This window comes from Canis lupus, chromosome 36 (genome assembly GCF_048164855.1).
Source record: "Canis lupus baileyi chromosome 36, mCanLup2.hap1, whole genome shotgun sequence".
In the NCBI taxonomy this organism is placed as follows: Eukaryota; Metazoa; Chordata; class Mammalia; order Carnivora; family Canidae; genus Canis; species Canis lupus.
In genome coordinates this window covers 25,055,764-25,083,042 of record NC_132873.1, presented here as the reverse complement: position 1 = coordinate 25,083,042, position 27,279 = coordinate 25,055,764, and the positions used below count along the sequence as shown (strand labels likewise).

Below are 27,279 nucleotides of genomic sequence, written 5' to 3'. Positions count from 1 at the left end.
AGGTCAATGTTAATAAATCAACAATATATATTAAATAAGATTCCCTTTAAATAGAAACTGCATAAAACAAGGTTATGCATTGATTAGTTGGCAAAAATGTTATCAACACAAGCTTGTAGGAACCTAACCCTGTATTTCCTCTAGCAATATTTTAGCATTCACTGTTTGTGGGAACTTAATAGAATGTAACTACATTAAGTAACATGGATTGATTAGTCCATAATCAGCTTATAGATTGCTTAAAGAATCCCTTATTCCTCGTTTGTTAAAATTCATTTAAACTGAAAACAAAAATTAAAAAAAAAAAAACAGAGTTCACCCATTTCTGGGTAAATAAAAATCCCTTATTCATCCTTATGCAACACGTGGTACATTGACATTCACTGATATTTTCTGAAAGTATCTAGCATTACCAGAGAATAGACTTGTGTTCAAATTTATGTGGCTTTTTAACAGACAGGATCTAATAAACAGGTATGTACTGAACAGGGAGTTTAAAGATGACATGTGTCAAGGCTAGGAGGTTTGCTCTTAAGAAAAACAAACTTAGAAATACCTTAAAGCAAAAGACAATCACAGATGTAAAAAAGTGCTTTTTAATTTTTAACCAAAAGGACCATTAAGTTGATATAAGGTTTTTTGTTTTTTTTTTACCGAAATATTCATCATAATGTCAGTCAATATGCGTAAGCAACATGATTATTTCATGAAGGTTGAGGGCACTTGTAATTTGTGTGAATTTAACAATTAGAATTTAAAATTCTTTAAACTCTTATAAAATTATAAATTGATAATATTTCTCCAAATTGAAGTCAGGTAACTTAATCTTAAAACAATTTGAAATTTAAGTACAATTGTTAACACAACAATGAATAAAGACAAGTTTGCAAGACAGATATAAAGATGAAAATTCAAAAATAAACAGAAGAAATGTAAACAGTTATAAACTAGCAATTTATAAACATTGCTTAGAGCAAGGCTATTCAAAGTATGGTCCATGAGCTATTAGCAACCCATCCCAAACGAAAGAAAGAACTTGTGCCAGAATGAAAATCAATTATATCATTAATCAGCTTTTTTTTTTTATAACAAGACTTTCTTTAAAGGAAGAAATGTACTGATATATACTCTGGCACAGGTGCCTTATCTCCTTACCGGCTGCAGAACACATACTGCTTATGTCCTTAAAGTGCCACTATAACTTTACCACTGAGTTAACTTGACCGTGGAGAAAAAAATTAAAATAACAATTGTAACTGTCTTCTATACTTTATTTTTTTAACCCTATCTATCCAAAAAGCAAAGTTATTAAACTTTATAAACTCATCACAATTTAACATTAATTTTCAGATGTGTTTAAGTGTTACTGACATCTGTTCACCTGACAGGGACTAAGATTCCTACTTTTAACAAGATACTTCATCCACTTCTGATAGATACTTGTTTTCAATCTTTGGAGAAAAAAAATGGAATCATTTGTTAGATTCTCTCTAAATACTGGTTTCATTTATTTTCATACTTCAAACAGTGAAAATATTTAAATTCACTTTTACGAAGAAATTGCATTTTTATACTGTTTGTGCAACTATTTTTTATTTTTTACAATAAAAATAGGAAAAAAGATATGAAATTTACAACTTTGTGTATTCTATTACTAAAGGGCAGCATATGAACTATTTTAAGATTCCTCAGATTAAAAGAAAGCTGGTATAAAATACTTTTTAAGAATTAGCTTATAATTTAAAATTCAAACTTTTTTTATTCTTAATTTTTACTATGGCATAAATTCCTCTAGAAATTTAAAAATATGATCTTTTGTAAAAAATCCTCTTCACCAATGGCTTACCAAGCTTTACCTGCATTAGCTTAGTATGGAAGGCAAATAAATGGATGATCAACATGTTAGAAAAAAACTTCTCAGTTTTAGATATACAAGAGCCCAATTTAGCTTCTGTAATGGCTAGTTTATTGAACCAACAAACTACTTCTTAAAGAACTTAAATGTATATTTACATGTCCATCAGAAGAGAGCTCCTTTGGCACCTGAGTTGAACACAATATAGTAGAGCAAAGAATCTCTAAGAGAAGTTGTCTAAAGACTATATTTTATCTATCTATACATAAATACATATACCTATACATATACACATATGCACACACAAATAGAAATCACATTTCCTTTAAGAAATGCTAAAGATTTAAAAAGAATTCACCAGTTAGCCAAATAAAGTGAACTGATGGCTATTAATAGTTTTAAGTTTTTTGTAATCTTACCAAATTAGAGTAATATACAATTCAAGGGGGGAACTCAAGAATTTTTTTGTCAAAATATAATTTCTTTTAATATAGTAACATGGTCATGAGGTTACAATTAACCCAGCATGGTAATATAACTGAATCTTTAATAGTAACCAGGTGCCAAGTCATCAAAGATAACCAAAAAAGGAATACATTTCTCCTCTATTAGCACAACAGTCACCAGCCACTCTGCTGACCTTAGACTCTTACTTGCATTGGTCTCAGCAAAAGACCATTAAAGGTCACGCTGCAGATCACCTTCTGCTGAGCCTCATCACTCACTGGAATCTTACATGTGAGTAGAGCATGATGTCACCAGGTTTTATGATCATGTCCACCTCGCTGTCACGGACTCTGGCCCTGAGTTAATAGTCTTACTGGGCTGTGATATATTTTTATGCGTACTTTTAGAACTCCGAATGATTGGCTTATATCCTAAGACTTAGAAAACATCTACAATTCTGTAAGTTGCCAAATTCAGGCAGCATTTTTTCCCCCACATTTAATTAATAAATATGTTTTGTCACCCAAAATGGAGCACATGGTTTTGTGTAAGTATCTTCTACTCCTGAAATTCTAGATGAAAATCCACTACACCATCTAATTTTCCATCTTTCAGACCTTATTAAATCTGAAGTATGTTGCGAGAGGGCAAAAGACAGTTGAGTTAAAAAATGATGCCATGCTGCTTTTTTTTTTTTTTTTTTTTTTCTGCTCCAACTTGTATAGGATATTCCTAATCAGGTTTCTAATTTCCTCTTGGCTCTGGTTAAAACACCTGTCTCATGTAGCAGACCACATCCTGGAAATCTTAGGCAGTTTCAAAATATTTATGATTGAAATATTTTCAAGTATAAAATATTCCTTGAGCATCTATAAAATAGTACATATTCTTAAACTTGACACTATTATCCTAACAAAACTTTGTCAATAGAGGCATGGTGTAGGACTTACCTTAGAGAACCTATTAAATTCAAATGTCTTCGTTTTGTTGAGTTTATTTCAACCATAATAAAACCCAAATCACTGTTTCCCTCATCTGTAAAACATTGTGATAAATCCATTTGAACTTGAATTATTTCATTACCATGTAAACTCACATGCATTTTATTTTTTGTCATATTTTAAAATATTTCTTCTTTTAGAGTTAATATCTCAGAACAGGAAATGAAATTATGCTGGTAACCAGTAATTTAGCATCAAAACACTTCCCTAAACTTTTCTCTGCAAAAGTGCATTTACAATATAAACATGCCATAAATGAAGCTACAAACTACAATCTCACATTGGAGTAGCCCAAATTCAGTCCAAATAAGTCAAAGAGCAAAGTGCTAACACAGCAAATCTGAAACAAGTTCATGGGGATTGGGCAATGAGTTATCAAAGCGAAATCTTTTGGAAACCATGCTGCTGTCCTCTGGAATATTCTCTTTGTCTTCTCGATCACTACAGGTTCCATTACAAGAGGATTTAGAAGTTTTGTCTTCAGAGGACCTTAATGAATGATCTTGACTTTGAGAGGAACTGGAGGTTTCTTCAGGATGAAATAAGTTTCCAAAGTCCCACTGCTGTAGCCAAGAATGAGACAGGCAGATTTCTGCTGTTGGTCTTTTCCTTTGAAAAAAAGGATCAAGTGAAAATTGAGAACTAAAAATCAGGTTGGAAATGCCTGCAGTTTGATATACTGTAGACTTTTATTTAAAATTTATTATGAAAATAACACATATGGATAATACAATGTTAGCCTCACAAGTAAAAATTAGTAAAATTATAAAATCGCTTGGGTATACAAACTCTGAAAGAAAATATATATAATTTATAACATTATTGTTTTGTGTTCTTAAAAATACTGCTAAATCTTGAAAATAAAGCCTGCTCTCAAATAATGTTTATCCAATATTTGAGTTTTTACTTTTTGTTTTCTCTTCTGAAAATAAGTCAAATATCACAATATGTCAAAAGTTAGAAAAATACCTATCTATAGTCAGAACTCCAACCTTAACAAACCACCATTTCCACTGAACATGTTTCCTTAAGCTTTAACTTCATTTTTTATGATCATTTTCAGTTCATTTTTTTCTGATTACAAAAAGTTAATGTGCTCATTTTAGAAATTTTAGAATCTAAGTAAAAATATATTTAAGAAAATGAAAACTGCTTATAACCAGAAGCAAACAGTATTTTTACTACTACTACCAAATAACCATTCATGTCCAAAATAATGGCCAGTTTAGAATTTGTTCAGACTTTCATTAAGCCACGAAAATAATGAACTAACCTGTGAGTTCTTTCTCAATGAACAGATAAAGAAATTGAGTCCTCTAAGAGATTAAGTAATTGTCAGAGATAAAAGATCTGACAAGTAACAAAACCAGGATCTGAGCCCGAGGCACAGTATCACAGCTTGCTTCTGCATGAAGTATGACCAGGCCATTTTAAAGTAAATGGGACTGATCTGAGTAAAGAAAAGGGAGGTCAGTTTTTACTTTTCCTGCTCTGAAGTTGCCAGTGGGTGAGATAAGAGTCCTAAGCCACAGGTTCTAGTCCTTTCTTTTGCAGGTGGTCAAAGAACATCTGATCCTTAAAGATCTAACAATCAGTAATTTACACTTACCACTTAACCATAATTACTTGACTACAGATTATTCACAACAAAGTCTATCACAGCCAGTCATGTGTATTGTAAACTTTCTATTTCTAATTATTTTAGGAAATATCAGGGTTTAGTAGCAAGTTGAGAGAGAAATAACCCAAATCTTCTCTTTACTCAAAAATTTCCTGTTGTATGTTTTCTATTTTTTCTATGTTTGAAGTTACTGATTTGTTATGTAATGATCTGTTACACCACCTCTCTTCCCGTTTTATCTGAAACTTGAGAGCATATTTCTAATAATTTTATACTGTTTTACAATCTATTTTTCTTAACTGACATACATTATTACTTTTGTAATGGTACTCAAACAAATTAATGTTATAACTTACTCTGGATTTTTTACTAGAAGCCTCTGGATAAAGTCTGTGGCCAGCTGTGAAACTGACGAAAAAGTTTCTTCTGAATAATCTACATTAACTTGAGAAATATTGAGGTATGTTTCTTGGTTATCTTCTCCCACAAATGGAGATGTATGAGTTAACAACATATATGCTATTATACCAACATTCCTGAAAAAAACAAGGGACAAGAGGAGAACTTAAAACGTGTTAATCTGAAAATATTTACATAAAGTAATAAAAGTGATACTCAACATACTCCTGTCCTCAAAACTTATAGTTAATCTACAGACTTAGATTGCTTTCAGATTTCCTATATTATTAAAACTAAAAAATGTGTTATCTCAAAGTCTGACTCACAGAAAAAGATGAGGGGAATGCACATGTGTTACACAATTATAAATACAATGTACTAAATATATATCATGATATCTGTATCTACCCTTCACTCAGACACCTGTTATGGAGTACACAGAGCCGCCCGAAGGGCAGCATTTTCTAAATGATGTCAATGACACACTTATGATCTGTGAGACATAAACAGCAGTTCTGTGCAAAGAGAGTCAGCAAATTTGGCAAAGCACAAAGTTGCGCAGGCAGAGGTTCTTTTTTCATTGTAAAATTTTTCAGAGCCTTAAATATACTAATGAGAAAGTCTGGCGGGGCCTGAAAAAGACAATACATACAGTACATGTTTTCCATTTATGTAGCCAAGGACCGTTTTTCCTTGGCAAGCCCATCACTGTTACGTAGAACACAGGGAGTAAGTCTAAACTCTTCCACTTGGCCTGTGGAGTCAGCCCCACTGTGGTCCCAACTAAAGTTCCAGGAGGAATTCCGGTTTTATTCCCTAGGATATCTGATATTCAAAATATCACTTTGCCTGCCACAAAAACTCACAATACCCCAGAGATAACATCTCATAAAACTAGACTTTTGCATGAACCCAACCCTTGTCTTTCTGCCTAGCATATACCTTCCTGGTTCTTCCAGACCTAGATCAGATATTTTCCATCTGGGGCTTGTCTGCTGCTTCCTCCATGCTTATTAAGTATTTTACCTTACTACAGAACACGTAGCACAGTACTGGGACTGTTTTGGCTTTTTAGTCCTCAGGAAAGAGATTTTCCTATTTAGTTCTGTATTTTTAGCTCACAGCCAAAGTATTACTTAAAAACCATGGACAGGTAAATGTCTTCTGTGGCATAGTAGTGATACGTAAAAAAAAATCTTTTATAGAAAGCCTTATTATTTAAATCTGGAATCAAAGAACTCTAGAATATATATATATATATATATATATATATATATATACACACACACATATATATATGTACACACACACACACACACACAAATCAACTTTTAATAAAAGCATTCAGGTAACTAACAAAATCTTACCACATATCTGTTGCTGTGGTAATAGGATCATAGTTCAGGATTTCTGGAGCTAAGAGCAAAAAAAATTCAAATTCAATACTGACAAATTTAAAAACATGAAAATTATTTTATAATAAATTAACACTAGAATCTTTTTAAAAATGTTGGTTTTATTGCTCTGTTAGACATTAGTTTGTGTTATTATACTGATTTAAGTTTTTCTTTTCGGGGGAAGAGAACCATATGTATTTACAATAACATCATGAGCAAATTCTGCTTCCTAGAAGCACTTTAAATTTTCAAGTAGATTAAATATCCCTCTTAAACTATCAAAAATTTAAATTCCTATGCAATTAATTTCCCATATTTAATTTCTCTGCTAATTTTTTAAGTGCAAAGTAAATTTTCTATAACTGGTAAATATTATCAGAAATTTCAAATTAGTAAAGTCCAAACTAGGATTTATGCTTGAATAATAACTTGTTTCACAGTATGGTTTCATAATTTCTCCATGAGAAACTATTTCCTGAAGCCTAATGTTTTTATGTATATATATTTGTCAGTCTCTGCCCAACACACAATCTATAACCTTACACATACTTCTGTGAGCTGTGATCTATAATTACAATCATTTATTTATTCTAGGACACTATAGCCCCTATTAGCATTCAAAAATTAGTAATTTGCTTTGTTTTCATTTGGGAAAGTCAGCTAGCTGCCTTGATGAGAAGACATGTTGTAGCTCTTCAATGCTCACAAGGGAATATCAACAAGCAACAAAAAAAAGTATAAAAAGATTATTACTATAACTTAAAATGCTTTAAACTTATATGCTGCTTCAGGTAACTTATTTTTTTTTCATCTCCATGATCCAATTCACTGATAAAGTACAATATCCCTAGATTATCTAATCGTATGATCTTTCTGGCATTTTTTTCCTTCAAAATCCTCCTTTTACAATCCTAGACAAAACCTCACATTTTTAACACAGCAGCAACAAATAGCAACAAGCAATTTTGCTAAAAATTCTTGCAAAACTAAAGATAATGTATATTGTAAGCAGCTTCAGAGTTGGGACCAGGACAGAAGTAGAAATGACATCTATCCAATAGCCAGGCTTCAAAGGCAATAATGGACCATGTGACTCTCTTATTTTCCTCTTTTTCCATTTTCTCCTCTTCCCTAACTTCCACTTCACCCATTTTTCTTTATGTACAAAGCCTTTACACGCAAACACTAACTTGTGAACTTATATGCCCAATATCCTGTGAATTTTGTGAATGTCTCAATAATCTTATATTCACTAAAGTTCATTTAAATGTGTCATAACCAAATTTCAATGTATGAAAATACCTGAGCTAAATATATCTGGAATTACATGCTCTAAAATATGGTTTTATAGAGGTAACATTTCATTGATAAATTTCAAAAACGGTGTAGAAAATAAAAGGAAACTCTTACCTAAGTATTCTGGTGTTCCCATGATTTCCCGAAGTTCACATGCATTTCCTATTTTTCGAGACATTCCAAAATCTACAATTTTTATATCTCCAAGAGGATATATGCTGCTCAATAATATATTCTGTGGCTAAATGAAGCATAACAAAAAAAATGATATGTAATATACAACAATAAAAGAATATTATGCTCAGATTGAAAGTAAATTGTTTAGCTATTACACATTTCATGAAGTCATTTACCAAACATCTACTAACTACTATTTAGGAAAAGCTTTACACTCAATGATAAATAAAGTTAAAAAAATATTCTGAAGATTCCTAGTTTGGACAAAAAGGAAGTTAGGTGAATATGTAAACTGATTAACTGATTATGAGATATACTCAGAAATAAAGACAAGACTACTTAATTCTGCCTATTATAAACGCTAAGAAGCTTTTGCTGTAGAGATGATATTTAAGCTGAACCTTATAGGATAAATAGGAGTATGTCAGTTAGAAAGGCATTCTAGGAAACAGCATGAAAAAAGGTATAAAGGAATACAAAATGTATTTTCCAGAAACAGAAAATGGCTCAGTACAATATGATGGTTCTGGGTCTGACTGTTGCCAGATTTTTAGCTTAGACAATGAGATAGATACATGGAAGGTTTCAGCCATTGCTTCCCAGAACCATGTGACTTTGTTTTATAAAGCAAAGGCTTGAGGTTTATTACAAAATTCCCTGCCACTGTCATAACCCATAGGGCTGCCAAGTGCCGTTCCCAAAGTCTGTGAGAAGAATCATTAACTTTGAGAAAACCCCATGCTTGTTTACTATTAAATCACAGAGACATTAAAAGAGAAGAGCTAAGGGTAATTAGATCCATTGTTGTCAACCACAGGCTTTAAGCTATATAAAGCCAAGCTTATTTGCCATCCCTGACTACAAGTGCTGTGTGGTGTTATGTAATACATGTGACTGGTCTGTCCTTAGCAAGAAAAAAAAAAGGAAACCCCAACAGGAAATTTGTAGGGGCATGATTATCCTGATATTTACCATATTGGTATTTTTCCAATAACAAATTGGTAGGGGACATGGGATGGCTATTAGATAGTAAATACTACCCACTACCCCTCCTCCATAGGGAGGCTCAATACAGATGAATAGATTTTCTTTTTCTTTTGAAAATGGGGTAAGAGGAAGAGAGAAAGTAAGTCTAGTTTGAGACATGTACATTTTAAAGTTTCCACAAGATAACCAAATGGTATCTAATCTGATCTGATCTGATTGGAGAAAATAATTTGGAGTTTAGGAGAAAATCCTGGGCTAAAGGTAAGAGAACTGGGGAATTATCATTATTGTGAAAGTGACAGTAAAGGACAAAGGATCATTCAATAGGGAGACAGTATAGAAAAGAGAAGAGTCCAATGTTCAAAAAATAAGAGACAGACTGATCGAGATTCTGGATGGCTGTGGAGAAAAGATAAGGAGAAAGGATAATAACATAAGAGGGTTAAGTGGTATTTCAGGGCTGGAGTAAGCAGCCTGAATGGTCTGGGGAGCAAAAAAAGGAAAAGCCAAAAGACTAAAAGTCTCCACGGAAAGATGAATGAATACAATGGGAGCAAAGAAATGAGGACTAGTAGGTGGTTATCTTCAGAGATGGAGATCAGACTAGAGTATTTAGAGGTATGACCATTTTACAGGATGAGAAAATCCAGGGTGTAAGAGTGAAATGGAGTAGGATAAATGAAGGATGAGAACATGTTTAAGAACGCAGTGATTAATTTGAGCTGCTCACACATGTCTTCTCCTCTCTGCCAATACAAAATTCAGTCCACGTAGCACATGGGTAAACAAAGAGTGCACCACTACAGTACAGAGGGGTATGATCGGACTATTGCTTCCTACCAATACCAGCTTGCAACTATGCATTGGAGCAGAAGAGACAAAGATGTTGTGTTACTTAAATGGTACATATGGTACCTTACCTTTAAATCAAGGTGTACAATGTTATTCTGATGTAGATAACAAACTCCTTCAAGTATTTGTTTAATGAGCCTGATAATATCATTTTCAGAAACCATTTCAGCCAGCTCAGGCAAACACAAGTTGAAAATTTCTCCACCCGCAGCACTGAAATGAAATTCAAATAATAGAAACATGAAAAATCACTGACCTAAAAATGACAACTTTTAAGTACTATAGAGCTATTAAGTAAAAGACAAAGCCATCTAAACTTTAGTCTCTCTACATAGCTATATATAATTAAACTGGGAGCGGGAGGGAGAGATCTTTAAGAAAGAATGTAAATGGCAAGACTATTTCAAATTTTGAGTACTGATATTTGTATAATAAAATAATAATATAATAATAGAGTTGAATTGCTTTATAATGCAATAATATTATAGTCTGCTTTAATGTTACAATAAAAATAACAGCTAACACTTTGAGATCAGCTCTGTTCTTCATTTTATTCATTTATATAGAGACATAAATATCCTCTCTTTTGATTCTCATGGCAACTATATGGGGTAGGTGGTTAAAAGTTCCATTTTACTGATGAAGAAACAAGTACAAAGAGGTTAAGCTACTTGTACTAGGTCGCACGGTAAACAGGGACCAGAATCTGAATCTGTATAATATGGGTAAAAATATGCATTCTTAACCAATACTCTGTATTGCAGCTTCACAAATCTTTTATTATTATTTTTAAAAGAACTGAAAATCTAAAGAATGTTGACAAAGGCATAGAAAAAAGTCCTTAAGTTTGGGATCAGTATAAATTTAAATCCCAAATCTGCTATTTACCAGCAATATAACTTAGGATCAGTCACTAATTTGGCTTTCACCATCTGTAAAACAGGGTTATCACTGAATTCAATATTTTTTTGAGGACTAAGTTGAAAATTCAAAAAAAATCTAGATGGTTATTCAATAAATTTATACGTTTAAGAATATCTCAAGTAAAGCATATTCTATGTGATAAAATAGGACAGTGGCATGTAGAAGGTGTTCAGTAAAAGTGTTTGTCAAATGAATCAATGAATGTTGGAATTGGCAGCCATTCTTCACAGAGGTTTAAATTGAAATTCAGAAGTCTCATTGACTGTGGAAAAGAAAGAAGCAGGTCATATGTATTAGGGGCTCTAAGAGGAAAACATAATGGTGGTCAATTTGAGTCCTACACTGGAAGTCACAGGACTGACCCTTCACATTGCAGAGGTAACCTGTAACTAAGCCATCTGTACCAATCTGTGCCAGTTAGAGGCTGCAGACATTTGCTGCTTTGCACTTTATCATATTCCAGAGAAAACAGTGTAGGACAGCTGGTAAGGAATACTTGTGAAACCTCCAATCATACTTACACTTCAACTTCCTTCAACTCCTGAAACTCTGAGAAAATTCATAAAAATTAATACCTGTCTCAAGGTATCATGGCAAAGACAACCTGAGTATTAAAAAGTTAGTTTGCTATAAAATTTATAGTCATAGAACTGAACTCAAAAATAAGGCATAGGAAGACAATATGAGAAATTCATGCTCGCCTACAAAAGAAAAAAATTAATCTTTATGACTTAATAGGCCACCCTTGGTGGCCCACTGATCTGCAGGTCTGATATCACAGCCCTGCTCAAGGTCTGAGGGAAGAGGGGCTCTCCAGGCCAGGCAGCTAGTGACACCCTCACTCCTTTCCTTTCTGGTTACATTATTTAGTTTTAATGAAACAAACCCTCTCAAAACAGAAAGTGGTCTAAATATTCCTGGAGAGATTGCAGATAATGCAATCATAAGCAAGTAAGAAAATAAAGACATCATACTTTAGATTCTTAGAATGAGTTCTTAACATGAATTATTTGATAAGAAACCAGACCAAATAATTTGAAATAAAAGACAACTGTCTAAAATATGGATTTACATCTACTATGAAGGTATGAAAATCCAGTGTGTAGGGGTGAGAGGGAGTAGAAGGAATGAAGGATTAGAACATAGAGGGATGATGGTTTTTTAAGAACCCAATGATTAATTTGCGCTGCTCACACATGTGGTCTTCTCTTCTCTTCTCTGCCAATACAAAATTCAGTCCATATAGCACACATTCACTAAAATTAATTCAATAGCCAGAACCCTCCACTAATTAAAAATTCAAAAAATATAAGAAACTGAAAAAAGAATGTACAGCTCCCTGGTGCACATATGAGCTAAGACAGCGGGTTGCTTATAGGGGTACCTACTAAAATTCAAGACTGCCTGGGTTCTGTCCATTCTGGCTCTGCTGCTAACTAGCTGCGTAAACTGGGACAAAATGTTGCCTTTGGGTCCTTTACTGTAACACAATGATACATGATGAATAAGACAGCTCCTACTTTACTGGATTGCTGTAAGAATTAAATTAGATAAACCATATAAAGTATTGAATACAATGTCTTAGGGGTCAAAGCGATCTATAAGTATTTATCACAGTGTCTGACACATGGTAGATATTCAGGATATATTAACTATTACTAGAATGAGTCAATAAATTTTAATTCCAAGCCTAGCCAATATATAGCCTTTCCGAATTTGGGGACTTCTCACTGAACTCTGATTTTCAAAGGCAATTTAAAAAGTCTTTGCTAAATTAAAATTCATTTTTTAGAAACATTATATCATATATATAAAAATACACACGATATATTCTTAAGTGAAAAAAGAGAGCTCCAATAGAATGCTCCCAAACTCACAATTTTGTTTCCAATGGTACATAGGCACAGACCAAAACAGAAGAATAATTTTAAAATACAGGAATATGTCATAAAAGTAACCACAATTTACATATGATTTCTATCTTCTATATCCTCTAAATTAAACACAATACATAGGTATTACTTTTGTAACCACACTAAGTATCCAGAGGGTTTTTTGTTTGTTTCAATAACAAAATCAAACAAATATTATGACTGTCAGCCAAACATGTTGTCCCTTCTTTTCTGCTTGGCAAGCTGACCAATGTCTTTTGTAGGACTGTCATTTTTCCCATAAAAGAGGGACCTAGGTAGAGCAATGGGAAATAGAAAATTAGGAGGAGCTAAAAGGAAGGAAACAATTAGGTGACACAAGAAGCAGATTCCAGAAGTTAGCAGAAACTAGAAACATCATGGAAGCAGTGAATAGTAGACAAGCGATGCTTTATTAAAACAAGTCACCCAAGAGCGGTGACTCCTAAGAAGAAAATAATCCCTCCAAAGTCAGAAAAGACACCTATATTATTATCATTGCCCTGGAAGGTACATTCAGGTGTATTTCCTCTTTTACTGTTAGAAGAATTTGCCCCTTGATGGGACATCAACCAACAAACTTAGAAATTTGGAATATCTCCATTCATTTGCTTATGTATTTGTATATACATTGTGTGTGTGATAATAGTATTTTAGTACCATTCTAGGCAATCAACTTTTCCTGGTATATTGCTTTTTACAAATCTATAAATTAACTGCTTCATCCTTAAAATAACTGAATACTAAAATTAAGCTAATATCCTTTTTTTTTTTTTGCTAATATACTTTTAAATTCAAAAAGGCAATGGTGCAGGTTAACTGCTAAAAAGGATTATTATAAATTATAATGCATTTTTAAACGAATAATTTCTTTAGTTTATTATGAAATAGATTTATTTTACAAAAAAAAAAACTATCAGAGCCTAACACATACTAAACATAAATTTAACTAATCTCTTCCAACTGTTACAGATGTTCAAACACATTTTATAGACATTAATAAATGTGTCAGACTGTCACTCAATAAAAATACTATTTTAGAGTCAGATGTGATTATACTAATTAACAAGCCAGTTGGCTTAATCATGCTCTATCCCCATGCTTAACCTGATGAAATGTTGAATTATTTGGGTGTTTTCAGCTTTTCACTGACTTGTGGGAAGAGATATGTTTTACTTCTTATTGCTATAATTCCTAACAGCTTTTTCACATGTCACATAAATAAATGTGTTTCTTCAACAAACAACGTGGTAGGCATACCTTCACCATCATGGAAATTCACCCTTCTATCCTCCATGAGTCATTTACCTTGGATGTGTTTTTCAAATAGATGGACAAAATACATAAATGATTTCAATTCTACATATCCATCAGATAGTTTTGCACAAAAACTCATCAACTTTTTATGCTAATAGCAATGAAAATTTACTTGTTTTCCCACATTCCCCAAATGTGTTGTCATTTGGTTTTTTTGTGTGTCTGCTGTTTAGTTTTTGTGTATATCTGAAAATATTAGAATATACACTATGTTCTCTAATGTTTTATTAACAGAAATCTTTACAAGTTCTTGTCATACTTTTATCACTCCTTTTTTTTAAAGATTGTATTTATTTATTTAAGAGAGAGAGGGAGGGAGGGAGAGAGAGAGAACAAGCAGGGGGCTGGGGCAGAGGGAAAGGGAGAAGCAGACTCCCCACTGAGCAGGGAGGCCTATGTGGAATTCAATCCAAGAGTCCTGGGATCGTGACCTGAGCTGAAGGCAGATGCTTAAATGACTGAGCCACTCCGGCCCTCTATCACGTCTATTCTTGACACTTCAAGTCACCTTATCCCGCCAATTAAGATACGTACTATAAATTTATTTAAATTTATTAAAGTATATACTTACTACTCCAGTATCAAAATGATTTCACTGGTATTTTCATAGACTTCATGAAGATTAATTACATGAGGACAAGACTTTGCCAATTCAAGTATGGCAATCTCATGTAGAATCTCTGCTCGACAATCCTGCCCTCTTCTTCTCTTTTTTAGAAATTTTGCAGCATATTCTTGGCCAGTAGATTTTGATATACACTGTCTAACCACAGCAAACTTTCCTCTGGGGGGAAAAATGAGGACAATCAATTTTAACTTCTGCATAAAGAACAATATTAGTATAATACAGATGCAGTTACAATTCTAACTTAGAGTTAATCCTTTCAAACAATGATGCCATTAGGAATTTATGTTTTCTTAACTAAACTAACTAAATCAAATACTACATGTACTTTTATAAAATTTATAGGACTATCACACAAAAATGAAAATAGCAAATGTAATAACAGGATATGATAGAATTATATTGGTTCATCACTATTAATATACTACATTATCACTGTAGGGGGAGATCTCATCCACATACCAACTCCATGCCATACTCTTGAGACAAATTTTTGTGATTAAAAATGTAACAATCCTGTATCATAAATGATATTCCATTTTGTATCCTGGTCTATTTCCAAAGACTATGCCCTTAATAGAGTGCCATACTAACTCTAATCAAAGTAGCTTCCTTCAAAAACAAAAAATTAAAATGAATGCAAAAATGAGTATTTGATATTTAATTTTATTAGTGTAGTCATTTTGCCTTTCAACACCACTTTTAACAATCTTTGAAGTTTTCTATTACTAATTTAGCAGTTGTTTTACCAGTAAATCTCTTAATATTGCCCAGTGTTTATGAAGCCTACAACAGATATCAAAGGTGTGTCCTATGGAGAGTGTCCAGAGACACTTCACAATCAACTGAGAAAATTAATAGTTATCAACAGCTGTGTAAAATACACCCATCAAGGTCATGTCTATCGTTTTAGAAATATGTATTTAGCTCTCTCCAACAGAAGTGCTTAGCATCTCAGCCAATATTTAAAAAGACACTGGCAAATGTGTATTCTAAGCCTGATTTGCCCCAAATCTAGTTTCCCAAAGACCTAGAGCTATTTTCAGTAAGACTAAGACACTAATAAAGGCTACTGACTGCCTACCCAGAAAAATTTACACATCCCTCAAATAGAAAGTTTTACATACAATTCCAGAGGGTTTTCAGATTTCAAAGCTCATCTGTAAACCTTCTAAACCTGAGTCCAAGGGATCCCAAATTAAGAACCTGTATCCTAAGGCTCAAATTATTTCGTAGATACTAACAAATGAGGTATAAATAAAGAGTCTTCAGGGAAGAACTTTTGTTCCACAACTCTTCTTTCCCCAATTCAACTTCTAACACAGCATATCAGGTGCTTAGCAAGGAAAACTTGGTATTTAGCGTGGGGATGAGGGACAAAATAAATTGCTTGATTGTATTTTACTTGCTATTCTGTAGGGCCAGGAAGACAGATTCATTCTCTTTATTTCCCAAATTTCTTCAAAATTGGTGCCAGTGAAAAGCCTGGAAAACCAAGCTGAAAAAGTAAAGCTACTAATACCAAAAAAAAAAAAAAAAAAAAATGACCAAGCTACAACTTAGACTCTTCTACTTTAATCAAAACTACATCAACTCAGTAAGTTTGCATGCACAAGCCTGATTCTTAGAAAGAACCTTTAAGATTTGGAATGTTTAAACTCTCAAGGTATTTTTTCACTGTGCGCAAATGTAATACAGATCAACGCATTTCAGTGAGCACACAAAAAGGTCATCAGTCTCTACTCTGCATTCGAATCACCCATGTTTATAGATTTTATACTGGATAAACTGAATCATACTAAGATTAAATGACTCCTGAAAGGTCATATATGGAACTGGAGTGCCAAGAATCAAATCATGGAATGTAAATTCCTAGCTTTCTCTTCTAACCACTACAAAACAATTCCTCCCTCTAAGACAGTTTTTTTAAGAAGTGCGAATCACTTAGGTCAATTCTCACTTAGATTAGAAGTGAAAATGTGTCTAAAACAGAAAGGGAATTTTGAGGTTCATGAAGAAATTTACCTTGTAAAACTTAGTAAACAGAAACTAGTTAGCCAAGAAAACTGTCCATCTAAAAAAAAAAAAACTGTTTATACTACCAATTGTGACAATTAAGTTCTGCTCTAATTTTATAATTATATATGCAAGCCAGGATTTTCTCGATGAGAAAACTTAACTAGCAATTTTTTAAATCTAATTCCCCCATATATTCTTATGAAGTGTTCTTAAACAAGTACAGAACTCATTAAACCAGTAAAAAGGTGACCAAATGATATTGGTAATTATTTGTCAGTGTTTACAACTGAGTAAAAGCCCCATGAAGGCACAGATCCTATCTTTCCTAATTACCACCGTTACAAAATTTACACTTTGAGAACAGGTAACAGAAATTAAAGTATCTGTTGAATGAAGGCAAGAGTTACACACCTACTACAATACCATATGCTACGCTATTTTGCATCCTGTGCTTACAGCATTTATATTTTTTAAGGCTTACTTGAGATTCCAATAACATTTCACATATATATTCATTTAGATACTGTTAATTACCATAATTATCAGATGACTTAGGAAGAAAAAAATGAATCTTTCCCATTCTAAAATGCTAATTGTGGTTTAGAAGTATAAAAAATAATCTCTTATATGCAATGTTCCTATATCAAATTTAACAAAAACACTTAAGAAAATTAAAAACACTTAACCATAATACTTAATTCATACCCTAAAAAGGCAAAGCCAACTAGATTTTCCAGCACTGAAAATGTCTAGTAGTTACCCTTCTGCATTCTAGAAGAGACAATAAAATGTGAAAGGAGGGGGGAGGGTAAGCCACAAAGGAAACTGACGTTTATTTCTGCATCTGCCTCACCCTTCTAACCACAAGTACTAAGAAACTTTGCCTCCGTTGGGGGAGGGATGGAAAACTCTTAACCAAAATGTTAAAAAAAACAGGAACAATGCAAAGCATTTTGAGAATAATCTAAATGAACTGTTAATTTTTACATATTTTCTTTTAATTTGCTAAAGGAAAATAAGTTCTTAAACACTAACATCTTAAAATTAATTTTAAAAAGTTGATTTAGAAAGATTAAGAGTTCTTTACAAACACCTTTGTAGTTCTCCACATGCTAGCTTATGTTTACATACTTTAAAATGCAAAGCCTCAAAAGAAACAATATTATTATCCTAATTTTCATTTTGCATTAATATAGGATATTAAAATTGGTAACAATATTGGAAGAACTTAAAGAAGTCATTGGCAGTGAAAGATCATGATTTCCAATGATCAAGTCTAATTAGAAATATCCTTCCTTCCTTTACCACACGATTCATTAGCCCAGAGAATAATGTTAGGTCTTTCATAAAGATATTAGAAGATAGAACGTTAGCAAACTGAATTTGCCTCAATCAGAGTCTATCATGAGTTTTGCTCTAAAATGTTAAAAAATACACCTGACTCCAGTTTATGCTTCTTATTTATGACAGTACCTCATTTACAAAACCACTTGAAATTATTAACATTGTCCTCCTCAAAGTTTAAGTTCTCCAAAACTCTCAAAGAAATATTTTATAGAATTTCAAGACCTGTAGTATCTCTATTTTGCAAAATTAATTTAATAAATGTATGTATATTCACCCATCAAAATACTAACTTAGAAATATGGAAAGGAACACCCTTTATTGTGTATACTGTTCAAAGCTTTTCATATTCAGTTACCTGGTCAAAGCAGTTTCCAAAAGTTTTTGCAATAGAAGGAAACTTGGAGACATCTAGTCCACCCTCTTATTTTAATGAAAAGGAAATCACACCACTAAGTAGATCACACAAATTTAGATCCAGAATAGAGACAGGTCAATTGACTTCCAGTTTTTTGTTTTGTTTTGTTTTGTTTTAAGATTTAATTTATTTATTCATGAGAGACACAGAAAGAGAAGTAGAGACATAGACAGAGGGAGAAGCAGGCTCCCTGCAGGGAGCCCAATGTGGGACTTGATCCCAGGACCCCAGGATTAAGACCTGAGCAGAGGGCAGACACTCAACTGCTGAGCCACCCAGCTGACCCCTGACTTCCAGTTTAATCTGTTTTTTACTAAGATACTACATGAGCCATATGGTATATATTTGACATGGCTGTTAAAAAAAAATAAAGAGGGAAGAAAACTCTAATAAAGCTTTATGGTAATCTAGATATTAAGATATTGACGATATTGTGTCCACTCTAATCTTCTTATTGTAAGACTGACAATGAAAAATACAAAGTGGTCCAGAAGAAGGTAACTGGATCAAGGATGGCTGCCTGGAGATTAGGTCATAAGATGAGCATTTAAGGAAAATGACAGTGTTTAACCATATTCACATCTCTGAAGGATTTTCACATGGACATTATATGTAGCTATACAAAAGAAGAACTACGACTATTGGGTAGATGTCAGCAAAGAAAAGAGAACCTTCTGTGCCTAAGAGGCACCCACAAAATGGAACAGACACATTCTGAGGTAATGAGTTCCCCTATCACTGCAGCTTTCAAACTGAAACTGGATAAACCGCTTGTCAGGAAAACTGTAAGAAAGATTGCTGCATAAAGAATTAGAAGACCGGGATCCCTGGGTGGCGCAGTGGTTTAGCGCCTGCCTTTGGCCCAGGGCGCGATCCTGGAGACCCGGGATCGAATCCCACATCGGGCTCCCGGTGCATGGAGCCTGCTTCTCCCTCTGCCTATGTCTCTGCCTCTCTCTCTCTCTCTCTCTCTCTGTGACTATCATAAAAAATAAATAAAAATAAAAAACAAAAAAATTAAAAAAAAAAAAAAGAATTAGAAGACCACTGACCACCAAAATCCTTCAAGTGCAAAGATTCTATAACTATTCAGTGTGAGATATAGGCAACTAAAAGAAACTTACTCCTTCCTGTTATAGTGCAAAGAGAAATAATTACAGATTTAGGACCAAAGAATTTCCTAGAAATATTCTGAAAGGTTTTAAAAACTGTATTTTGCAATACATCACTAAAACACCAGATATTTTGCACATAAAATTAATTAAATGAATATGCCAGGAATTATGAACGATGCTTTCACATTTAGTTCTCAGTCTAATGAGCTAGATATTATCATCCTTATTTTGCAAAAGAAAAACTGCACCCAACATCTGACAAGGCTAGGACTTGTTACCCTTCACATAAAAGATCACCAAGAACAGAATTACTTTTCATGCTTCAGTCAACTGTTATTTGCACACTGAGATTTTCAAAGATAAAAATCAATCACACTATCTTACTATACATCGGTCAAGACAAACATGGACTTAATAAGCCATTTTAATTAAATATTTGCCTCTAGAACTAAAATCAATTTTAGTATATGTGCTGCCGAAGCGAGCACTAGAACTAAAATCAAACTGAAGATACAGAAACTGATCATCATCTTTGAATTCTTTGTTAAACATCTTTAAAATTCAAAGATGCTGAACACATAACAAATAACTCAGTATATTTTTATAACTTCCATGTTTATTTAAATGGTAGTGCTAAATGGTCTCGTAGTCTCAGGTCACCCCTTGACCTTTAACACTCTCATTAGGCCAAAACAGATCAGAATTAGTCTAAGTACAGGGTTTTTTGTTTTTGTTTTAAAGATTTTATTTATTTATTCATGAGAGACAGAGAGAGAGAGAGAGAGAGAGAGAGAGAGAGGCAGAGACACAGGCAGAGGGAGAAGCAGCTCCATGCAGGGAGCCCGTGGGACTTGATCCCGGGACTCCAGGATCAGGCCCTGGGCTGAAGGCGGCGCTAAACCACTGAGCCACCTAGGCTGCCCTAAGTATACGGTTTTACTTATAGAATATACATTCTTCAGCAGACAGAATTATACTATCAAATAGAAGTTAATTCTTTTTATTTAATTTAGGAAAAAAAGAGGAGGAGACTTTCCTTATTATTATTATTTATTTTTTTTAGCCCAGCACAATATCCTAGGAATTAAAAAAAAAAAATTTTATCAAAAATTGGTAGCGTTCTACTAAATACTTCACAAATATTATCTAATTTAATCCTCGTAACAACCATAGAAGGTAGATACAATTATCTTCCTCCCAACTTCTCTGGTGAGGAAAATAGCATTAAGAGGTACAAAAATGTAATCGAGGTTACAAAGTTTGGAAATGACAGAGCCCTGATTTGGACTTGGCAGTCCACCATGCTAAGCTCTCTGTTGCCATGCACAGCATCAAATAAGAGCCCGGATCTCCTATCAGGGCCCTGAATCTAGGTGGGATATTATCTTATAAACTCACTAACTCTCTAAGATTTGATTTCCAAGTCAGTTAAGAGTAGACCCTTCTAATAAGAGCAGAGATGATGACTTTCTAATCATTTTTTTAATGATCAAGTGAATTTTATAGAACTATAGACCCAGAAACAGCACACACATTATAAAATTTCCTTACCTTCCCAGCTCTTTAGATGTAAGTGTATAAAAATTATTAAAGTTTTCCATTTTCATTGGAGTTTGAGGAGTTGTAGTTAGCAAGCCTGAAATACTTCGGCAATCAAATCTTCTCCTCGACATGTTAGATGACTCCCAGGTATGGTTCTTTAATCACTTATTTTTACCTATGTTAAAAAAAAAAAAAAAGATACAGGATATAACCTAAATGCAATTAAGTAGAAAAAAAAAAGATGTTATCTCAGACAGACAGGATGTACATTACATTTTACAGCTCCAAATATAGCTGTAAGATACAACCGAAAAAGAAAAAAAGATTTAAACAGCACATTCTACTCATAAGGAAAAAAAAAAAGAAAGCACACACATCCATTCTATTATTTCTATGGTATTTGAACTAAGTTACTGACTTTATTTCAGAAGAAAGCTACTATAAAAATCCTCAAGACTTTCCAAATTTTTTAAAAAGTTGTAATAAAATTTTAATACACTCAATTTCATTTTTAAACTCTCATTCTTTAAAGTTATATCTTCACATAACAAGATTTTAACATAGCAAAATGATGATTATTCGTTTTAAATTTAATTTTAGGGCAGCCCAGGTGGCTCAGCGGTTTAGTGCCGCCTTTGGCCCAGGGCGTTGTCCAGGAGACCCGGGATCGAGTCCCACATCAGGCTCCCTGAATTGAGCCTGCTTCTCTCTCTGCTTGCGTCTCTGCACCTCTCTCTCTCTCTCCTCATGTGTGTCTCTCATGAATAAATAAAATCTTCAAAAAAAATTTAATTTTACATGGCCAAATTTGGTGGTGAATTCACATTTTGTGAGTTATGTAACTGACTTCTGAATGACAATAAGAAATAGAACTTGGTTCACAGACTACCTACATTTCAGTATTAAATTCAGACTTTGATAGGTCTTAAGAGTTTTTTTCTTTTGGGAGAACAGAGAGCTCCATAATGTTGTTGGATAAGTTACTGACTATATATGAAGCCTTATTCTACAATTCTATGATCTTGAACTCATATTTATCTGCAACTTTGTGATATTTACATGTATTCAGTTTTAACAACAAAACCACCACTTCATATTAATTAAATTCATATAATAATTGTAGATTATATATTTTATAATAGTCAGGACTTCCACCTATGTGTATCTAACAAAAGATCCAGTATCGTTCTTCTAGCACCCTCTTTCAATAACCCCCTAGGCTTTTGTTCTTTCTCTGCCACATTTTTCTTCCACTTATTTCCTACTTGACATGTACTGTTCTTTATCTTCCTAAATTCAAATGTCAGTTATATTCGATTTAATAACAGTGTGATAAGAACTCAGTGTTTTCAGTTTCCACATATTCTTGGTTTTGTTCTTAAGTCAACAAGATTTTTTTCTCTAAATCTGTTGGTCTTTGGAGAAACAGAGACCTAACTAGTTTTGGTATACATTTCTATAGTGTAAGGGTTGCAGCGTAGTATTCTGAAAATAACATTTGGAGTAAATCACATCTGGGTCTAAATCCCATTTATCCATACCAGCTATGAGATCTTAACTAAATTATTTAACTTCACTACTGTTATGGACCAATTGTGTCCCTCCCTTCAAAATTCACCCACTGAAAAACAGAAACAAAAACAAAAACAAAATTCACCCGCTGAAGTCCTAGCCCCCAGTACCTCAGAGGGTGACTATATTGGGAATTAGGGCCTTTAAAGCAGTAATTAAGTTAAAAATGAGGTCACTAGGGTAAGCCCGAATCCAACAGGACTGGTGTCCTTATGAAAAGTGATTAGGCCACAAAAACACAGAGATGGAAAACCGTGTGAAGACATAGGGAGAAGAAGGACATCTAGAAGCCATAGAGAAAGGCCTCAGAAGAAATCAACCCTGCCAACACCATGATCTTAAATTGTTACTGTCCAGAATTATGAGAAAATAACTTTGTTATTTAAGTCACCTGATCTGCAGTACTTTGTTATGGCTGTGTGGGAAATGAACATAGCTACTTTAAAAATAAAGAAAAGAAAGAAATACTTCAAATGTCTACAAAGGGATACAAATATCCTAATAAACACTCACTCTTTCGATCTTATTGCTTTGTCATATTTCGTTTAAATTAAAAATAAGTAAGACATCATAGACACAGCTGAAGTTGGTCCTTTCTTTCCCTCCCCAGGTTATATTCCCACTAGCACTGGCTAGGAGAGCTTATCATTTCCTTGCCAACATGCATCCCATTCAGGCCTTTAATTTTGGCTACTCTAGTGTGATGAAGGGAAAGGAAATTTTGTGATTTATTTTGCATTTCTCTGATCTGGTGAGGAAAGCTTCAATTCTGCTTCCTCTAAAGTATGGATTATAATAGAATCTATCTTGCATAGCTCTATGGATTAAAATCAAAATATGATCTACTCATGCAGAATGACACTGGTACAGTGCTGGTCAGGAAGAGTGTATCATGATTGTTCAGAGAGGAAATATTGTTAATATTCTACCCAAAGATACTCTCTGTATCTTCCCTGGCTACTGTTAAGTAGTTGCACTGTTTCCATAATACAAAACTCTCATCCCAGGTTAGCTTAAACTTAACTCTTAAGATTCTTTTTTTTTTTTTTTTTACTATGTTTTGATAACCTGTATACTTTCTTAGTTCTGATGGCACTCAATCACATTGGTCACATATTCCTCTCAGAAAAATCAAAATGTTTACCAATTTCTATGCTCAATCTATTTTTTTTTCAGGTCATCTTTGGGCTTTTACAGGTTTTTTTCCCTAAATTTAGAAGTCTATAAACATGCCTGCTTATGAGTTGTACATTTATACAGAAAGAAGGGATGTACCTGTATCACGGATATAAACTGAGCTCATTCCCAACACTGTCCATCAATCAGGCCTTGGGAAATATAAGGACATGTCAAGTTCAATCATAGAGACAAAGTATAGGCTCTGGATTCTGAGATGTTCACCTCACCTAGATTCTAGAATCTAAGATGTTTATCTTATGCTGTAATATATCAGCTACAAAGTGATCTATTCATAAGAACTCTAGCAGAACTAATTTTATGAGTAAGAATTTTCTGCTCTCAAGTTTCCAAAGAGTCAATATGGATCTTAAATGTAATGAAGATTTATGCTCAGTAAAATATTATTTATAATAATGAAAAAAACAAACTCATTGAATGAATGAACCCCAAAGTCCAAAAAGTATTTAAATATACCTAAATAATAGGAAACTACATATTCAAAAATCATGCTTTCAAAGAATATTTTTAGCTCCTATAATATTAAGTGAAAAAAGGAAGACACAAAAAGTATATACACTGTGATAATTTTGTGGCAAAAACATAAAAGCAAATAGAAGAAAAGATTGGAAAACTAAAGCAAAATGTTAATAGTGGTTATCTTTGGGTGGTGGCAATATGGCAGTATTTATACTTTCCTAGTATTTAAAGTATCTACACTAAGCAGGTACTATTTTAATAATGGGCAAACAATTAGCAAATGCCTTTGGGTAAAAAAAAAAAAAAAAAAAAAAAAAAAGGTGGCTGTGAATATATACGACTAGACTCTAAATGCAGAGACTTATCCATTTGCAATAGCAAAATATATTTTACACATTAAAGGTTTACTTGGTTGTAGGTTGGTTGAATTAAAAATAGTCTGCTTTGATCCCATCATTAGTTACCCACTACCTATAAGCTAAAGCCCTACTGCATGACACACAAAAGCCTCTGAGGCCAGGTACATACCAGCATCATTTCCTGCCACATTCTTTTTTTTTTTTTTTGCCTTCACATGTCTGTTATATTTTTCAGTCTGAAATGTTCTTTATACTTTTCCTTAAAAGGCTAAGTCTTCTCATATACCCTTCATATCTTGACATAGAAGGTCACCTCACCCACAAAGCTTTGCTAAAACCCAGGTTGGTTAAATGCCTCTCCTTTACTTTTCAAACAAGAGGAACAGGAGGACCCTTGACAAACCTCTTCAACATGTAACATGTTAGACTGCAATTCTCTTTAGTGTCTAAAGGGCAGTAACATGTGCTTTTGTGTCTAAATTCCCAGCACAGTGCCTGGCACCCAGTAGGATTTTTTTTAATGTTTGACGAACTGAACTATAAGGATTATCATATACAGCAACAAGAATTTCTAGGTGCATCTCATATCTTCAAGGGCTTAGCAAAACTTGAGATCTATCTTGATATTATAATATTGGAGCTTCAAGCAGCTTAATCTCTGCTTAATCAATATTTGGCTAAATAAATACTCTAAACTGCTATTACAGAATTTCAGTTCTAAACAGGATAGCCATAAAGCCTAGAAACACGGATAAAATTATTTTATCATATATTGTAATGTAAATACCAACAGACCATTTGTTTTGTATTTACCTGTCGTTCCAGACTAGGTGACCACCTGTTTTTAGGTGAATACCTACTCCGGCTAATAATATCAATATTTTAAAAGCTACTGCATTCAGGTAATTCAGATATTTGTCCTGGTAAGGACTGACAAATCTGCATCATTAGCATCATGAAGTAAATTCAAAAAGCAATGGCAAACAAAGCAAGGCACAAGATTACAGGGAAACAACTGCCTCTTTCTAAGTCAGCATTTTGTAGCCACCAAGTTTTTCCTAAGAAACAGAGGAACTTCAAAAAACAAAACAAAAAAAAAAAAAGAAAAGAAAAGAAAAAAAAAAGAAAAGAAACAGAGGAACTGGATATTTATTTATTGAGCATTCATCAAAATAAAGAATTTTCTGCTAGTATAGCAGAAGAATCCATTTTTAGTCACTGACTAGAAGTAAAGGTATTGGGATACCGTAAAGGATACGGATGGAGATGATTTTCAATTTCAAGAAAGAGACTGTATTTCTTCTTCTAACTGTATTCTAATAATAGGTTTTGTTTGTTTGTTTCTAAAGATTGAATAGAAAGAATAAGTCAAGAATTTTATCCTTTGAAAATCACGAAAGGAAGCCAGCTAACTGACTGTACCCGACCAAACCAGGCCAGTGTACACAACCCAAGGGCTGAAGTTCCAGGTAACAACCCCAGGCCTGGGCAGCCCCAGTGGCTCAGCGGTTTAGCACCGCCTTCAGCCCAGGGCGTGATCCTAAAGACCCAGGACCCACCTGGGGCTCCCTGCATGGAGTCTGCTTCTCCCTCTGTCTGGGTCTCTGCCTCTCTCTCTCTCTCTCTGTCTCTCTCATGAATAAATAAATTTTAAAAAATAAAAAAAATTGCAATGTCACAACATATTTAAAAATATGCATTTGTAACTTAATTTATAGGTACATTTGTTAACTGAAGTATTCAAAGAAATAACCTTTGAAAATAGTCTATCATAGAATATAAACTACTTAGAAATAAAATCATAGAATTTTGTCACCAATATGGTGGAAAACTAAAGCAACTGAAACATTTAAAGTTTTCCCAAGTGGAAAGGGAGTATAAAAATGACTGTGAATGTTTCTGGCACAATCAATACCCACAGAATGCAAAAGAATTCTTAAAAAAAAAAAAAAAATCAAACAAGGATCAGTCAAAATCTTTTAGAAGCAGTAAATCTAGGAGCACTGTGCTTAGCTGACAATCTTATATACAGGAAATATACACTACAAGATAAGAGACATACAATTTTCAGGCAATTTTAGGATTTAGTGAAAGTGTTAGGATTGATTTCCTTGATTCATGGGTTTTAAATTGGGTCCCTTGCATACAACAGGAAATTTGTGATAAGGGTATTCTCTCTTAATCATCAAATCCAACAGCTTCAAAACAAAGGTTTCAAATACATTTACATTTTTACTTAACTGGTAACATAAAAATAAAGATGTTTGACCAGAAACATGCCATAAAATGCCTGTATCTTCTTCAGATTTGTTATTAATGTGCTAAGACAGTGATCAATTAGTCCACACTTGAGTTTCCTAAAAACTGATTCTATCTTAACCAAATTGTAATTCACTATTCAGAGTCCAAGAGCAACTACAACCATTCTGTCCACACACAAATCAGA

At 33.5% G+C, this 27,279-nt stretch overlaps 1 protein-coding gene across 2 annotated transcripts in view; it reads right to left on the bottom strand.

The window, feature by feature from the left end:
* Positions 1 to 580: 580 nt before the first annotated feature.
* The window catches only part of STK17B (serine/threonine kinase 17b), a 28,765-nt gene continuing 2,066 nt past the window's right edge, over positions 581 to 27,279 (bottom strand). Inside the window, exons 1-8 of one of the 2 annotated variants that reach the window (XM_072813464.1) lie at positions 24,094 to 24,248; positions 21,256 to 21,421; positions 14,755 to 14,967; positions 10,101 to 10,245; positions 8,131 to 8,257; positions 6,691 to 6,739; positions 5,281 to 5,460; positions 581 to 3,912 (exon numbers count right to left, since the gene is read on the bottom strand). In XM_072813464.1, coding sequence (XP_072669565.1) covers positions 3,630 to 3,912; positions 5,281 to 5,460; positions 6,691 to 6,739; positions 8,131 to 8,257; positions 10,101 to 10,245; positions 14,755 to 14,967; positions 21,256 to 21,377 — 1,119 coding nt within the window. In that variant the 5' untranslated portion in view covers positions 21,378 to 21,421; positions 24,094 to 24,248 and the 3' untranslated portion in view covers positions 581 to 3,629. Of the gene's footprint in view, positions 3,913 to 5,280; positions 5,461 to 6,690; positions 6,740 to 8,130; positions 8,258 to 10,100; positions 10,246 to 14,754; positions 14,968 to 21,255; positions 21,422 to 24,093; positions 24,249 to 27,279 lie in introns of those variants that run through there. The other variant, XM_072813465.1, reaches the window with a different exon arrangement.